Genomic DNA, 18768 nt, shown 5'->3' on the forward strand with positions numbered 1-18768 from the left:
GCCCATTTTTAATGTTTTTCTTTTATTTTATATTTTCTTAATTTTACTTATATTACAAAAGCATCAATGCGGTGCACATGATCCAGTATTCTTTGCTGTGCTGACGAGGAATGATACGTAAGCGTTTATGTATCTATTAATCTTTTTTTTATGATATCATGTTACATTTCGTGTTTAAGTTTTCTCTCCTTCACTTTTTAGAGATCATGTATCTTCTACAATGAAAAAAAAAATAGAATACATAGATATTAGGGATGGATTTATATAAAAGAAAAAGGAATTTTAGATTGTTTAATGTGTAAAAACTTTAAAGAAATATTGTGAAGTTGTTTGATTTGAATTTAGATGAAAATACTGCTTTACCGTTAGATACAAAGTTTGACACATTTTATAACAGATTATGCAATAGGACAAAAACAATCGATACAAACATTTATTTCGGTAAAAAATATATATATAATAGCGAGGACAACCAACTTACGATGGTATGCACATCAACCTCTCATGCGAGAAATTCAAGAGGACAGACTAATAATTTTAAAAACAACATATATATATATATATATATATATATATATATATATATATATATATTAGGATTTTCCTTTTTAGAGTACATCTTTTTTTTTTTAATTTTACCTGTAATTGTTTTTTCTAAATTAAAATAATTATTTTATTAATTTTATTTTAAAGCAATTATTTTTTTAAAATTGAGTGTATTTTTTATTTGACTATTTTTTTAAAATTCAATTATTCTTTTAAAGTTAAACAACTATTTATAATTATAAATTATCTACAAAATAAATAAAAAATACCAACAAAAAATGGAAAAATTATTTATATTTATTTGTGTAATTATAATTATAATAATTTTATTATTTTTTATTATCATTAAAAAAAAGTAAACATAGGTGTATTTGACTAGTATATATAGAAAGACTATGGTCATGAGTGAATTTCTCTCATTCTTCTCTTATGATGTATTTAGTTTTAATTATTATTAATTTTTAACTATAGTTTTTATTTATGTAAAGAAATATTTGAATGGTGTCGCGGAGAAATTTTATTAAAAAATAAAAGTTACATATAATACAAAATTAATTTATTTTTTATTTCTCTAAAAGATAAGATTTATAAGTTTTTGTTTTAAATTGTGGTATCATTTCTCGTATTTTCTTCCACTAGGGTATATGGATTAGAAGATACCATAATAGAACAATTAAACTAGACCATATTTTTGTTTCTAAATAGGTTTTTTTTTTTCTATTTTTCATATTGCAAGTTTTTTTTTTCTAAATTTTTTTCCATGAGAGATTTAGTGATTGTGAAGAAATAAGTTGAATAGATAAATTTGAATTTAGTTGAAATTAACGTGATGACATTTTGATTTGGTTTTGATACATAAAATTATGGAGTTGGATTTTAAAGTTTATTTGATAAAAACTATACAACAATGGAATTAATTTTATGACATAATGTTGTATAAATTGTTTATATATAGTATTTTGATCATGGAGTCGAGGTTATAAGTTTTTTAAGTTTTGTGCATCTAAGTATTTATCTGTTTTACTTTTCGTCTTTCACTCTTGTTGTTTGAGTTGAAAAGTTATCTACAAAAGATACTTTCATGCTAAAGTTAATAAAGATTTGACAAATTCAACAATAAACATGTAATAAATTTAATCATCTATCTCGTTACCTTAAACATGTATTTATAAATTTTGAAATGAACTTTAAATTAGGAGTAACCTAATCATGGTCCAACTGGTAATGATTGTGTTTTGACTTAGGTTAATCTTAATTTTTGTTTAAAGATAATCATTCCCTCCATATATTCATTTTACCAGCGAAATTTTTCATCAATAAAATCTATCGATAAGTAAAAAATAGTAAAAAATTCTCATTTTTTTTACCGACAAATTTTTTTTTCGTTAAGTGAAATATATATTATCAATGGATTTTACCGACAAAAATACTCGCAAATAAATGAAATAGTATTATTGACGAATTTTATTAATGGATTTTTTTATCAATAATAAATTCGTCGGTAAAACAAAAATAAAAGTCTATTAAAATCTGTCAATAATTCAAATTTATCGATGAATTTATTTTTGTTAATAATTTAAATTTATTAACAAATATATTTTCGTTAGTAATTTTAAGAATTATTATAATAATAAAATTCTATCGCTTAGTTACAAAATATTTAAATAGAGAATCTTAACTTTAAACTATCGATTTTGAACTAACCAGATAATCATATTCTACATATAGTTTACGTGATACTTTTGCTTTTTATTAATTATATTAATTTAAATTATATTATTAAGATGTGATTTTACGGTTGTTGACATGTTTCTACATATAAGACCGCAAGATTTGAATATAAAATATTCTCTACTAAATTCAACTTAATTGTAATTCAAATTAATGACACGTGAAAAAATTGTTTTCCAATTATATGTAATCAATATCATAAAGTTCGTCGAGACTAATTTTTATTAGAGCTCTAACTGATTAATCTATAGGATATTTTATTAATGGTCTCGTCTTTGATATATAATACTTAAAACGATTTTTTCTTTAATGATTAAGTTTATTGAGGAAGGATTATATCTCCCATATATACTTTTTGGTTGGTAAATGCGAAAAGAAAATATATGAACTTACCCAACAATAATCAACATGTGGTTCCACCACTTATGTTGTGTTTCATGTGTTAGCGAGACATTATAGGTTGTAACAGCCTTTTCTTCTTTCTGAAAACATGGCCATTTGACAAATTATGGTAATTAATTATTGATGTTGGAGTTATATAGAAAACCGTGACTTTAACATCATGAAAAGGTAAAACCAACATGCCATGTGATGTGAGAACATAAAAGTGCTAACCATGATTGAGGTTCGGTTTCAATCATATCCTTCAATACATTTCATCTGTTTTAAAATAATTGTAGTTTTGTAAATATACAAAAAGGATTAAAAATATCTTTTCGTGTTCCAATAAATTTTAATTATTTGATTTTACTATGTTTTTAAATTAATTACTTTCCCTTGTTTTTTTCTTCAAAATAATGCTTTTATATATAAAAAAACAAGGTTATTTTTGTCAAATTATTTTAAGAAATTGCATTATTAAAGGTTTATGACTGAAAATTGGTCAAAGTAAAAGAATTAATTAAGTCAAAAAGGAGAAATAACATTTCATATCCATATAATTACTTAATCTCAGTTAAATTTCAATCTTTGTTAAAATGTGGTTTACTATTTTAAAGGTAATATTTTTTGCATTTAAGTATTAAATGTGGATCTCTAATATTAGTTATCAGAAACAAATCATGAAAAAAAGTGATAAAAAGAATAGTGTCGCAATTATATTTTAGTAATTTATTCAATTAGGAGAAAACAAAGTCAAGGAAAGGTGGTTTGTGTTTTAAAATTACTATTTTTTCCTATACATTGTCTATTTATTGGGATTTTCTTATAACATTTGTGTGCATATTTTATTTATTTTTTACACAACCGAAATTTATTTTAGTATAATATTGGTGAAGGTATTCCTTTTAATAAATATATTAGTATAATACACTTTTGAAAAATGTAACTAAAGTTTGATAATAAATTCACACGATATAAGAAATTCAATACTAAACTAATAAAATTGAAGTTGAACTTGAGAATTATTAGAGTATGTAACATTACCAAATTCAATAAAATTCATACTCCAATGCTAATATCACTGAATAGTTATAAATTAAAACAATAACTCCTCGTATTGTCTCTTTAAAAAACATAAGTATTGGACATGAAAGGATGCAGGAAAAAGCGATTATGCCCCACTAGTAGGCACTGGGTCATACCCATAACATTTTGTAACAATCAAAAGAACAAAATGAAAAGTATATGATAGAAAAATTAACGTCTAATTAAGTTTTAATTATCTAATTAAGTTTGTATTAAAAAATTTATTTTATTATTGAATGTTTAATTTTTTTCTTTATTTTGATCTACGTACCATTTTGTTTAATTTTCTCAATGATGTGATAGTTGTATTTTCTTATCTTTAACTTACTAATCAATTCGTATAATCTTCTTTAATTTTTTTAGTTGATCAATTTGGTTCTTAAAAAGGAAATAAATGAGTTGAGTGATAAATTAAAAAAACAACGAATTAATAAATAAGTTTAAAACAAAATCACACTATCATGTTATTACTAACAAAAAAATTCAGATAAAAAAAGTTCAATGTTTAATAAAATACATTTATTTAATAAAAATAAGAAAATATACGATATATTTAAAAAATAATTAAACCTTAAAAAAGATTAGATTAACCAAAAACAAAATTCAAATAGAAGCATTACATTACATATAGTCTTTCCTTTCATTTCACTGCTTGAATACGTGTACACATGTTTAAAGGTAAACTTTGCAAATAATCATAAGATGACAATAGTGAGGTTAATAATAATAAGGGTTAAATATGATTTTAATATCTAAACTATCAAGCAAATTTGTTTTTAGTTCTTCTTCCAAACTAAGCTACATTTTGGTCATTCTCCTTAAAAAAACCTTAACTTTGTGTCGTCTAAAACCAACGACGTTAAAAGGAAACTGAAGTGACTAACGTCTGGCCACGTGTAATGACATATTTCCTTCCTAACTTTTGTCACATTGATAAGGTGCCGAACGGTTAAGGGAATGGGGTGAAGGGACCAAACGATTAAGGAAATAGGGGTGAAGGGGTCGAACCGTTCAATACTTAAGAAATCGTTTGACCCCTTCACCCCCTCCCCTTACCCGTTCGGTCTCTTACCAACGTGACAAAAGTTATGAAGGAAACATGTCATCACACGTGGTCAGATGTTAACCACCTCAGCTTCCTTTTAACGTCGTTGATTTCTGAAGACGAAAAATTAAGATTTTATTAAGGAGAAGGACAAAATGTAAGTTAGTTTGAAAGAGAGACTAAAAACATATTTAATCATAATAATAATAATAATAATAATAATAATAATAATAATAATAATAGTGTTTAAAATGCATTAAGCTTTTAAATGGCATACATTTTACAAACGTTGGTTTTTGATTTTATGTAACATTTGTACCTTAAAACGAAATATGAAGTTAATTAGAAAGCGAAAGAGGATTTGAGTTTTGTATGTTGTTCCTTGAAACCCTAAGAAAACCTATAGAATGCGTGGTAACTGAAAGCACAAGACAAAGTAGTTTTATCAGTCTCACCACAGTAATTGATTGATGAGGAAGCACTTGCCAGCTTTTTCAGAACTTCTTTTTAGGACATATAAACAAAATGCGTTTGACTCATCAGTGATCAATCAATCGCTGCTACTACAAATGTTTTAACTTTCCAAAAGAAGGGATTTCTTCGTTACCAAATTTTCTGAAGCTTGTGGTGCATACTTGAAAGGTTATGTCATAGGCTACAACACTTCACATAATCCAAACCAATTGAAAATTTCTATTTTGTAGAACAATTCAAATAGACAAATATAAAATTTAAATATATGCAATATATTATTGTTGTGTAAAATGTGTGAATAATACAAATTTTGTTTTCAAATATTATTTTTACAATAACACTATACTAACATATTTAACAATTATAAAATTAAAATAGAGAAAGATAAAAATGTTGATACAGGAGTGAATAATTGTTTTTGATAATGTTGAATAATGTTTTTGACTTAATAAATATGTTATAAATTTATGTTGATTGTTTAATGATATATACTTAAGAGTCAAAACTCTAAAAAATTTATGAACTCTCTTTTAATCAATTAAGAAAATCAGTTAATTAATTAAAATTGTGTGTAAATTTAAATCGATTAAGAAAATAATCTAATAGATTAAAATGATCTAATGCACATCAGAAATATTATTCTATGTTATAATCTATTAAGAAAATAATTTAATTGATAAAAAACTGTGTAAATTTTAATCGATTAAAGAAATAATTTAATTAATTAGATATGTGTTTTTGTTATGTGGTTCATTTTTTTTCAAGGACGAAAAGCATATTCAGAGCTTTCAACTGTGAAACAAAAATATTTTTTGAGAGATCTTAGAGCATTCTTGGAGAAACCAAACATCAATTAAGGAAATTCAAGTTGTAAGGCTTCAAGAGTGAAAGAAAATATTAAGGAAGGATCTGAATCCTAGTTTCTTTGTAATATTAGCTTTAGAGGTGTTTCAAGTTTTATTTTTCTGTAATTCTTTGGGAATTGTAATTGCCTTTACTGTGTAGACAATGTTCCTAGTGTGAGTGGGTGTAGTCTCACCCTTAGAAGTGTGTTCTTGGTTCATGGTGTGAGTGTGTATAGCCTCACTCTTAAGAGTGTGTTCTTGGTTCCCTAATGTGAGTATGTGTAGCATCACTTTTAGGAGCGTGTTCTTCTTTCCTAGTGTGATAATGTGTGTAGTTTGTTTGTATTGTGATTAGAGATTTATAGTACATAGGTGAATCTTGTATTTCGTAATCTTGATACTTGTTATTAGTGGATTTCCTTTTCACTAAGATTGTTGAAAGAAAATTATATGTAAACTCTTGAAGAGTTGAACCAATATAATTTTTTATGTTGATTTTTTTTCATTGTTCTTGATTAATAATCTGTTTAATCTTTGAAAGGTTGAATGAAGTATTGATTGAAAATAGTTTTATACACCTTAAATTTTTCAAAAAAGATAGAAATAGTTTAAATCAATTCACTCTGTCTTGATTGAGATATATTGTTCTCACAATTTAACAAAAAAATACATATTAGAGGGAGAAAGTAATCTAATCATAGATAAACATAAATTGGTTTAAGAAATCATAAAAGTACGATATCATTAATGTTGTATTATAGATTGCTATATAAACTAGAAATAAAGAGAGACATCTACTTAAATTTAATGGTTTTCTTAGATTAAATATTATTACATTTAATTACACAATTTAAAAATAATTGTTATTTTTAGTTTTAGAGATATCTTGTATAGGTAAAATCAAGATGAACTTTAAAATTTTACAAGTAAATATCTTATTGATCTTAACAATATTATTTTTAATGTATTTGAGATCAAAATATTATAGTAGTGTTTTTAAAAGATATTTTAAATACAATTTGTCTTTTCCAATAGAATAAAAGAATTAATTCTAACTCTAACTTCTTTAACTCTCACCTAAATAGAAGATGAATCCTCATTTTTTTTAAAACTTAACTAATGAACTGGTTCAATTATATTAAATAGTTTTATATTATTTATAAGTCTATGTTAAAGATAGTTTAAATATAACTTTTTTCATTAACTCTTCTAAGTACATTAAACATAAACTTGATGATGGGTTAAAAAATATCTCAAATACACTAATTAATCTTGATAATATTATTCTAATGAATTCAAAGTTGGAACTTCTTTAATAAATAATAATAAATTGTATTATTTCCTTTCAGTCGATGTAAGACTTTCAACACAATTCCTCGTACCGAGATATAAACATCATCTCGAACGTGAAACTAAATATTAATGCGTGATCCGATAACGACTCGATAACATGTGGAACAACATGCTCAATAAATAATAAGTATCGCTAGGATATGCTCTAACCATAATATTATGTTAAGAAGTGGACTTTAAGCCTGATTCAACACCACAAAACCAATTTATAAGGTAAGGTTTGCACCCACTTATATATTATAAATTAGTCTTATTTTTAGTCGAGGTGAAACTTTCAACAAATATACTTACATAATTTATATAATGTTTTTTTAGTCATGAGAACATTATTAATATATAATTATTATTAAAATTTAATTAGAAAATTCCCATCTTGATTTTTATATAAAAATTCAGTTTAATTAGTCAACTAACATTTTCTTATGAATATAAGTATATTTAAAAAAATTTAAAATTACTGAATGAATCAATTCCTACATATAAAATTAAAGAAATTGGATTTGATTATTTTTTATATATTTTCTAACAGAATCGGATGACTTTTACTTATGGATTAACATCACATACAGATAGTTAAGTTATTCTTTTATCAATTGAATTGGTACAATTAATTGGTTCCACATATTTATGATATATTATGATGTATGATCTAGGTGGCATTGTTTATCCCCTGGCACAAATAAAGATGAACCAAATTAAAAGGAGTTACAGTCCCGTTACTAATATTGGAAGGTTTTATAAAAAGAGCAATATAGATGGAAGATTTGGTATTAATGATTTTTGAACAAGTTTATATATAAGATATCACTTTCAATTCATCACTATCAATATCAAACTTTCAACTTATATTGAATTCTTACACCATATTATATTGTATAGTAAATTTGATGGTTAAAACAAGATTGGATTCACGATATGGTTACTTGAAGACGAAATTGGAGACTGTTGTTTAATCATACGCAACGACGAAATTATAAATTTTTGAAGTGGTCGTTCTTGCAGACCCAATCCGTTGAGTGGTCCTGCACCCTTTTAAATTTAGCCATGTGCACCGACATCTCTACAGATTTTCTTTTTTATTATTTATATTAATATTCTACTTTTTATATATTTTTCAATTTAATTCTTTCTCACAGATTGATAATTTTATCAACTTTGAGAGTGTCGTATTTTCTTTTCTGCAACGTGTATGCCAAATCATTGGATTACGGATTTATACCACTTATAGCGTGTTGTAACTCGGAAATATTGAAAGAACTTTTCATTTTCACCGGTTTACTTTAAAGTTAAGTTCTCCTAAATTTGACCTTTATCTTTTTATAGTATTAGATCTTGTATTTGTTTAACATTAGTTGCATCTTGATACGTAATGGACTATTTTATAATTAATAAATCATCGGCATGGTAGTCTTGCTCTTAAAAAGTAAATAGAATATTAAAAAAAGTTCATCCAAGACTTTAGCAACGAGTCTCTATGTTCAATATTCAATTTTAGTGAACATTCCATAATTATATTCTAAAGTTTTTTCTTTAACTAATTTGATTTATCAGGGAGAAAGTAAAATTGGTTTAAAGAATTTTAGTTAATCGAACTCGTAAAGTATGTCTTTTTCGTTCATAGACAAGTGGAGCATTTAAATCACAATAATTAACTCAATATTTTTTATTACAATAATATCAAATATATAGTTTACAATTAATAAGGTATATTACTCAATTTTATAACATTAAGCTTGTCGGGACTTACAAATGAAATTTTAAAATTGACAATGGTTTAAAAATAATAAGATTAAATTATTTTGATATTAAAAGAGTTTATGTGAATAGAAAATTCTTCACTCGGTTAAGTTGTTTGACGATTTAAGTCATCGTTGCAGCTATTTTAGTAAGTTAATTTCTGCTATTTTTTTGAGCTTAATATATTTTCTCTTTGCGTATTCGTTTCCTTTCATTTGCATGTGTCGTTTTAGTCTTCTATATAATTTTATATTGGTTAGTAAAAATAATGATAGGTTATAATCCTTCTTGTGGCGTTTCTCGTGTGTAGATAAAATGTTATAAGTTTGGAGATGTTAATCCATCTTAGATTTGTTTGAACAATTTTGTAAGGTGAGGAAAGATAGATTTTGTGATTTTAATTATGATTGATTGTTTAAGTTTTTGAATTGTGAATTGATTTTGGTGTGATATTGTGTTGATTTTATTCTATGAATTATTGGTGAAGTTGTGAAATTGTGCATTGTAAATATGAAAAACTTTTTAAAATTGTGAGGTGTTGTGAGTATGTTTTTACTTTGTATTAATATGTTGATTTGAATTATTTAAGCTTAGATGTTGGAGGTTATTCCACTGTTATAACAACCATTTAAGTTAAGGTAGAGTTAAATATAATATATGATAAGGGGTGTAAGATGTCATAGTCTAAAAGTTTTATTTTATAGTTAAGGATATTAAATGACTAATATCGTGTGTAAGAGAGTTAAACCAATTATGTCACCACAAATATAAGATCTCTTGAAATTTAACACCAATACTTGTATTCCATAATTGAGTTTTGTTTGAGTATTTCAATGTGATATATTTGTCTTTATTAATGATTTATATAGTTGACTAAGTATTAGATATAATTATTATAATCATATCTTTTCGTTGATTATATTAATATAAGATATACCTCATATAAATTGTTTTTTTATATTTGTAATGAAATACTTTATTTTAATAGTATTATGTTATTAAAATGAAATATTATAAAATCGACCTTAATATTAATGTTAAAATACATCTACTTTAATAACTATTGAATCAAATATATTATAAAGTTAAGTTGCAAGATATAAATTTAATCGTGAACTAAAATATTATTAGCTTTACTTGTGCATAAAGGGTTGATTTTATCTGTCCATTTTTTAATATAATATTTTGCATTCAGCATTAACTTTTTCATATTTCATTTAGAAAATACTTGAAGACTTTCACGGATCAAAACATAAAATACCTTTGATTTTTAATTTCGTATTCCAGATTTATGTTTTAATTCATATTTTGACAAATTTCAAATTATTATAAAAATAAACAAAAATTGAGTTAACGTCATCTTACGTATTTCATTGTATGTAAGCTAAATTTCAACCCATGTTAAGCTGATAATTTATTCTCTCTCACCCAATTCATATTTGCCATCAACATTAACAATGAACACAATCATATTAGTTTGAACATTCATTTGGCATAACATTAAAATAAAATTTTAATTGTTATATTAAACAATTACAACAGTCAATTTGATAAATCATAAAAACTCAACTGACGCATAGGAAATGGATAGAACAAGATACGGTGACACCAATTTTGTAGCAAAAGTATTTTCTTATACACAATTTGAACTTTTTATTTAAGGAAAAACAAATTTTAACGATTTATTTACGATCGCTCATATGATATGATAATTTATGATTGGACATTTAAAATATACAAATCAATAAAATAATGACACGTAATCTATTATAAAAGATTGTTGAAATATTATAGTTCTTTATTTAAAGCGAATCATAAATGTATTTTATTTACCAACCGCTCGTTGGAAAGCATAACGCGCTTTCCATATTTTAATTCAATTTTTAAAATTTGATGTGCTTGTAAGTGATATTTTACGAACAACACAACAAAATCTAGATTTCCCCAATGCATTGGCAAAAGTGGAACAATGCACCAAACAAAATCACCTCTTATTATAATAATTATCGTATCATAATGCTTCCATACATAGTTTCACGGTACACATATAATTTAATACTCCCTTTGATTTCTTCACGTAAAGTTATTCTTTAAATTTGAGACATACGTAAACAAACATCGTGAAATTCAACTTAATTATATACGAACATTCATAAAAAGAAAATTTTCTGAAAATTTTGGTTGGTCTCTTGTACATACCCGTCCGTGACTCTTATTATTATTCTGATACCGAAAATGTTCTGATATTATAATAATCCATTTGATTTTAATTATGATACACCATTCATGTAAGAACTGCCATATCACAGGTGAAGAAGAGAATCCAAGATCTAAAAAGGTTATCAGAGAGAAATGCAAACTATTTCTTAATCATTATGATTACTATAAATGAAGAAGTAAACTCACTAACAACCCTTGAAAACATGTGATGCTAGATTTAGAAAAAGGTATTTGATAATGTAGAATGATAAAAAAGGTAGCCTGAGAAGAACCTTATCTGTAACATTTGGAGTCCAAGGTTCTCTTGGTGCTCTTTAAGAGACCAAAAACTAATTTCATCCACTCGTAACACACCCCTATCGGTTTTAGAAAAGCCAAGAAAGTTTGTGTCCACCAACCCCTATTTTACACCAGTCTCTCCTACTCTGATATACTATAGCTACTCTTCCCACTGGGTCTCAGGTGGAGACACAAGGAGACTCCCTTCAACCCACTTTCCAAGTTCTCACCTTTCCCCATTTTTCTACTCTGTATTGGTGAGTTTCTCTGTGCCATTGCCTTCAAATTCTTTTCTGAGGGCAAAAACGTAAAGGGTCACACTTTTAGTATTTTTTTTCTCTCTGGCTGTGATTCTGTTTTTGTTCATGCTAGCTTTTTGTTACAGTGGTCACGAGTTTCTTTGCTGTGGAACAGTCCCTTAGTAAAGTTTCCCTCACCATCCCATTCCCATCACCATTTTTTTTTGTTTGTTCACTTCAAAGTGGAAGTTTACAGTATCTTTTTTTGGTAAATAATGAGAATGCATGATGCTTGAAAAGCCAGGTTTGGTGAGTGCTGAACAACTACAGACTGTGATCTTCCCTGCTCTTTCAATAAATCCCAAATTTTGTTTTTGGTCAAGTAATTATGATGCTTCTCGTGTTATAACTGAAGAAAATAAAAAACAAAAAAATGTGTGGCTTGTTTTATTATTTGGTGTTGCTTTTGCAGACCTGGTTTACAAGAGGGTTGCCTCAAATGTTGTTTCACATGTCTGTAAACTTGGACATTGAATAGCTTCTAGTTTTATGGTCACACGTGGCTTTATTCTTCTGCTCAATACACTTTCTCCTCATTGTATGTATGACTCCTATTGATTGAAAAGGTTTCCATATTCTATTCAAGCAAATTATATCTTCATATTATATACTGCCAAAGCGGACAAATTTTCATTCCCATATTGTGGTTTCTTCTTAAACTAGCCGATAATGTAGGATTATGCAAGTTTCTTTTTAGGTCTAATATAAATGTTCCCAGATGCATGTTTAGTGTGTGTGAAAGGGAGAAAAAGTTAAAATGTGCGACAAGGACAAGGACAAGGAAAACTAGCAGAGAAAGATGGGCCACTATAATGGTTCAGAGGGTATACAGGATGTGATTGAAGACTAAATTTGGTCGTGTGTTAGCGATGGATAAATGTTGATCTAAGTCTGAACTCCAAATCAAATTCTTTGTCAATTATATATGTTGGTTAGATAAACATATTTATTCATATCTGAGAGCATTTTATCTGATATTGTGCAATTTGCATCTTATAGAGTGTGACAGTGACTCAGATTGGAATGTCATATTTATAAATAGGAATTTGTTTAATTTTCAGTATGATCTTAAGTAGTCATCAGCTGGGTATGGCTGATGTCGATAAATGTTACTTTCCAGATTGTCTCTTCGGCGTTTTACCACAGTGATTATAATGCTCTTTGGTGTATATCTAGCCAACATTGATTCTTTTCCCTATAGGAGGGAAAGTTTTTATGATTCATCATCTATAAATAGCTCATATTTTGACCTTTTCTCACACGCTGAAGTTAGTTTTAAGAAGGATTGATTCAATTGTTTTAGAATGATTTTATGTTTGGCGTCATTTATCATCATTTGTTAGTGGTTGCGAAATAGATGATAAATGTTATTCATCATTGTCACCAATAAAAGTAATTTGTCATACTATATTAACTACATTATCACTTTATATTCATTACAAAATTTCACATTTCTTAATACCCTGAAAATAACTAAACAAGATGACATGTCAATATAACAATCATGCAATCCAATTAAGACTCAATTGAAAAAATATAATAATTGAGTACTCAATGGACCAAAAAGATTTAATAGAATCTAAAGTGAAAATACCGATATTTATCAAGGGCGTGAAACTTAATTAAGCCTTCTTATTTAATATTAGACAGAAAATTGTAAATGTATTCTAATTTGATTAGTTTTCTGACTGGGGTTCTTATCATTTTCAGAGAAGAACTGCAGAACATGGCACAGATTTTGGCTCCCTCTACACAATGGCAGATGAGAATCACCAAATCCTCTCCCCATGCAACTCCCATTACATCGAACCCGTGGAGTTCTTTACTGATGAAACAAAATAAGAAAACCAGTTCTGCTAAATTTAGAGTGCTGGCAGTTAAGTCTGACAATAGCACCATCAACAGGCTGGAGGGTCTACTTAATTTGGATATCACTCCATTCACGGACAAGATCATTGCTGAGTACATTTGGTATTCATTCTATTCTGCTTCTGAATACCATACTTCACCGAATCTCAGGACTAACTTCCCTACAAGTACTTCTAATACAAAAAAAGAAGAAGGAACATTTAAGGACCTAATTATCTTTAGCGTCTACAATTTGAGGGGAATCTGGAATTAGTCTTTTATATTTGAAAAAAAATATTTTAGTCCCTCAAGTTTGAAAAAAACATACATTCTTAGTTCCTAAACACTGTATTTGAGAGATTAAAATGATTTTTTCCTAAACTAAATTCATCCTAAATTTCAAGGATTAGTAAATAATTAAGCCACAATGAAACAAACGTAACAGAAAGTTAAAAATTAGCTTACACATGAATTAATTTGTAATTTTTTCTAGTATATTAGGTTAATTTTTAATTTATACACAAACTAATTTAGTTTATGGAGGAACTTATTTCATTTTAGTCTCTTACAATTGTTTATAGAAAAGTTTGTTGAAACATATTCTAACTATTTCCGGTGTGACAATGCGAGGTAATTAAAACTGATTTTTTGTATTTTGAAACAGGATTGGGGGGACAGGAATTGATGTGCGCAGTAAATCAAGAGTATGTTATTTATAATGTTATAAACAGGATAAGAGGAATTAGTATTACCATTGTCATTCGAATTATTTCATTATACTCATGAGAATCCTATACTTCGTTTTTTAGACAATATCAAAGCCTGTCGAACATCCCTCTGAGCTTCCTAAATGGAACTATGATGGATCTAGTACTGGACAGGCACCTGGTGAAGATAGTGAAGTAATCCTATAGTAAGAATTTTTGCACTTATCCTTCTGTTAATCTTGCTAACTCTACCACATTGCAATCTTAATTTGAATCTGTTTTTTATTCTCCCAGTCCTCAGGCAATTTTCAAAGATCCTTTCCGTGGTGGTAACAATATTTTGGTAAGGGCTGTTATGCTTGAAATATGTCTCATGGCATGTTGATTGAAATTAAAACACAGATATTATCAAGTTATACTGATACTTGTTTTGCAAAGGTCATTTGTGATTCTTACACACCTGCTGGTGAACCTATTCCTACAAACAAGCGACACAGAGCTGCGGAAGTTTTCAGTAACCCAAAGGTCATTGCTGAAGTTCCATGGTATATATAATTCTTCTTATCTTTACACATAAAATAATTTATTTATATATTTAGTTTTGGTTTAGTGTTAATACCAACTATTGTTAAATAACTCCATGGACAGGTACTCGGGTATTATGGGGTGTTCAAATTCCACATTGAGTACTGTGATGTGATAGATAATGGCTTAATGAGATGCAATTAAAATTCTGACAGTATTTCTTATCTTTTGATGCCTAACCTTAATAGCTAGCTTTTGAGATTGGGTTTTCCAGCGCTTGGGTACTTGCACTGTGATATATGCACAACTTCTATGTGTGATGATTTATGACCTAAAATAGAAATAGATAATGACTTAGCAATAGTGCCAAATAAAATTCTGACAGGTTTTATATTTCTTATCTTGTGATGCCTAAGGAAATCATGACTGAGATTTCCTTCATTTGATTACGCGTACAGTAGAAGATAACTGAACTTTGGTCTTGAATTACAATCTTAACAGAAAACATGCTAATGTTTGTATGTTGATTGTTCAAAGGTATGGAATAGAACAAGAGTACACCTTACTTCAAACAAATGTGAAATGGCCTTTAGGTTGGCCTGTTGGTGGCTATCCTGGTCCTCAGGTAATGTCACTTCTTTTATTTCTTTTGGCTTTCATTCACATCAACTTGTTCATTATTACATAATATGGGACTGTCACACTTATCTCCTACTCCATTCAATATGTCAATTTCATAATGAGGATTTAGTTAATGTTTTCATTTTTCAGGGTCCTTATTATTGCAGTGCTGGGGCAGATAAGTCATTTGGGCGCGATATATCTGATGCTCATTACAAGGCTTGCTTATTTGCTGGAATTAACATCAGTGGCACCAACGGGGAGGTTATGCCTGGGCAGGTACATCTCTTGCATTTCCCTTTGTTTTAAGTCCCACTGTCCCATGAATGTCACACCAGTTTTTCTCATTATTTCTTCTATGCATATTGCAGTGGGAGTATCAAGTTGGTCCTAGTGTAGGTATTGAGGCTGGTGATCATATCTGGGCATCAAGGTACATCCTCGAGGTAATATACTTTGCCTACCTTTCGGTTTACACACACAGACTGTTGGACTATTTAACACAAAGGTTAAACTCTTGAAAGAACCGATTTCTAAAGAATGTCACGGTATCTTAATTCTGTGGAGATTTTTGGTTCAATATAATGTCAAAGGTTTTGGCTTTTGTGTTGTTGTTCATGTTCTGGTGAATTTTAAGAAGTGGCTCTTTGCTCTAAGCTTGATACATTGCTATTATTTGTGTGCTTACCTGAAAATTGCTCCATATGCTTGTAGTTATGCGTTATTTTCAATGGACAGTTGTTGCCCATAAATCTTTTAAATTCTTTCCTCTTTTAGAGGCAGTGAGCAAGGTCAAAGAACACCCTGAATTATTATTTTTTTCCAGCTATATTTTTTTTTAGATTTCTTTAGATCTCTGAAGTTCTTGGCATTCTTAAAAATAAGTTTGATGGCAGGTGAAAGGTTCATGCCATTGCTTGTAACTGTAAATTGTTGATTGTCCCGTGTAAACTATACTTTGTGCTTATTCTCTTGTCCCTTATCCAATTTTGTATCTTCTAATTAAAATATTAAATTTTTGTATGGCTTGACAGAGAATTACTGAACAAGCTGGTGTTGTGCTCTCTCTTGATCCAAAACCAATAGAGGTACCGCAATGCTTTGATTGGCATCATTGACTATCCTATCATAATTGTACTAATTGTTTTGGTGAAACATAGGGTGACTGGAATGGTGCAGGATGCCACACCAATTACAGGTTTTTGCCCATGCCTCTTTGCATTTGTCTTTTTGTTTACTAAATTACTAAGTTTGTAAAACACATTTGCCTTTTAGTACAAAGAGCATGAGGGAAGATGGAGGCTTTGAGGTAATAAAGAAGGCAATTTTGAATCTATCACTTCGCCATAAGGAGCACATTAGTGCATATGGAGAAGGAAATGAAAGAAGGCTGACAGGAAAGCATGAGACAGCAAGCATTAACACATTTTCTTGGGTAGGTTTTCAAAATTGCCAATAACTATTATTGTTAAGGACTCGATAATCAAGTATGAAGCTTTTCTTGTGTGAAGGATACTAATAAAATTGAACTTGCAGGGAGTTGCTAATCGTGGTTGCTCAATCCGTGTGGGAAGAGACACAGAGAAGAATGGCAAAGGTGAGGTCATTTACAACAATTTTAATACAAACGTTTAGACTTGTAATTGGGGACTAAAAAGCATTATCTGGCTTCTTTAGTTTGTTGTGCTTGTGCTGAAGTTGATAGCTGAAATTTCTTCTTGTCTTATCTAACTTTTGAATAATTGCTATTTGCCAATGCAACAACTTCAGTATACTATTAGGTTGATTGATTTGATATTCTTGACGTGTTGCAAAATCTCATGCCTTTCTTTCCTACTTGACGTGTTCTTGTAGCAAATTGTCAATGTTTTCTGTTACCACTCGTCTCTTGCTATTTTTTGTTGTTTTTTTTTTTCTGTTCCAAATATTATATTATACCACCAAACTAAAAATATATAATATCTAAACTTGTCAAATATTGGTGTAGATTAATTATTAATCCTGCCAATCCTCTTGATCATAGGTTACTTGGAGGACAGGCGCCCTGCTTCAAACATGGATCCATATGTTGTGACATCATTACTTGCAGAGACTACACTATTGTGGGAGCCAACTCTGGAGGCTGAAGCTCTTGCAGCTCAGAAGTTATCATTGAAGGTCTGAATTTATTGATTGATGGCATTGTGGATGGAACCTGTAGTTTGTAAGGAGCTGGAAAGCTCTTGCACTTTCCTTTTACATCATTACTTGTTTGGACCAAAGAGGTTGCCATGCCCAGTTATATTGGTTGTCATATGAAATGCACATCGTATATCAGAAGTTTGGTTGGTACTATTTGCTTCTGGACAAAAAGATTTCATTTATGCTTGGCCACATTCAGTGTCCCCTCTTGATTTCTTTGCCTTGAAATAACTGAGCTTTCTTTTTTGATCAAGAGAAAACAACTGAGCTTGTATAGCTCGGAATTGCAGGCATTCAATTTTTCTTACATTACCACTGTTTCTTTGGAGGGGAGACTTGGCTGAATTAAAATATTGAGAACCTTGTAATGAACATGAAACATGAATCAAACCTTGTGTGAAAGGATTTATAGATCTTTCATGAGGTAAACCAGAAAAGGGTGGAAGAGATTACAAGCCATCCTTTGGGTGTGCATTTTAATGGTGATGGAAAAGAATCGTGTCATTGTCAGTGAGCATGTTTTGTGAGCTATACACAAGTGACATTTTATTATCCACACAAACAATATTTATCAGTACAAATAAATCAGAATAGTTGATAAGGAAGACATATGAACTGTATACATGTACAAGCCATATATTACAAGACATTGAATGATTTGGTCGGTATTAATTAACAAACCACGCTATATTTTTTAAGAAAAAGTGTGTCGCCTTGACTATAGTTAGCTTCTGTTAATTATAGGTAGTTTCCACCTGTAACCGTTTTCTGAAGTTCGTGTTTTTTCCTCCTTGTCTATATATCTCATTATTCTTTAATAATGAAGGAATCAGGCCATTGCTGATAATTTTCTTCTTCAATAAAAAGTTAAATTAACAAAAAAACTCCTT

At 28.5% G+C, this 18768-nt stretch overlaps 1 protein-coding gene across 1 annotated transcript; it reads left to right on the forward strand.

Moving 5' to 3' along the window:
- Positions 1–11765: 11765 nt before the first annotated feature.
- LOC108343080 (glutamine synthetase leaf isozyme, chloroplastic) lies at positions 11766–18070 on the forward strand. Its single transcript, XM_017581130.2, has 14 exons — positions 11766–11954; positions 13707–13967; positions 14509–14548; positions 14654–14757; positions 14846–14894; positions 14990–15096; positions 15614–15701; positions 15848–15976; positions 16069–16143; positions 16732–16785; positions 16858–16895; positions 16973–17132; positions 17234–17294; positions 17721–18070. Exons 2-14 carry the CDS (start codon positions 13723–13725, stop codon positions 17858–17860), a joined length of 1290 nt encoding a protein of 429 aa, XP_017436619.1. The 5' UTR covers positions 11766–11954; positions 13707–13722; the 3' UTR covers positions 17861–18070.
- The last annotated feature ends 698 nt before the right edge of the window (positions 18071–18768 follow it).

The sequence above is a fragment of the Vigna angularis genome, chromosome 6 (genome assembly GCF_016808095.1).
Source record: "Vigna angularis cultivar LongXiaoDou No.4 chromosome 6, ASM1680809v1, whole genome shotgun sequence".
In the NCBI taxonomy this organism is placed as follows: domain Eukaryota; kingdom Viridiplantae; phylum Streptophyta; class Magnoliopsida; order Fabales; family Fabaceae; genus Vigna; species Vigna angularis.

Coding starts and splice junctions, on each gene's coding strand:
- LOC108343080 (XM_017581130.2), top strand. CDS start 13,723: ATGGCACAGATTTTGGCTCCCTCTACACAATGGCAGATGAGAATCACC. Junction 14,758..14,845: donor GATAGTGAAGTAATCCTATA/GTAAGAATTTTT, acceptor TTATTCTCCCAG/TCCTCAGGCAATTTTCAAAG. Junction 16,896..16,972: donor GGATGCCACACCAATTACAG/GTTTTTGCCCAT, acceptor TTTGCCTTTTAG/TACAAAGAGCATGAGGGAAG.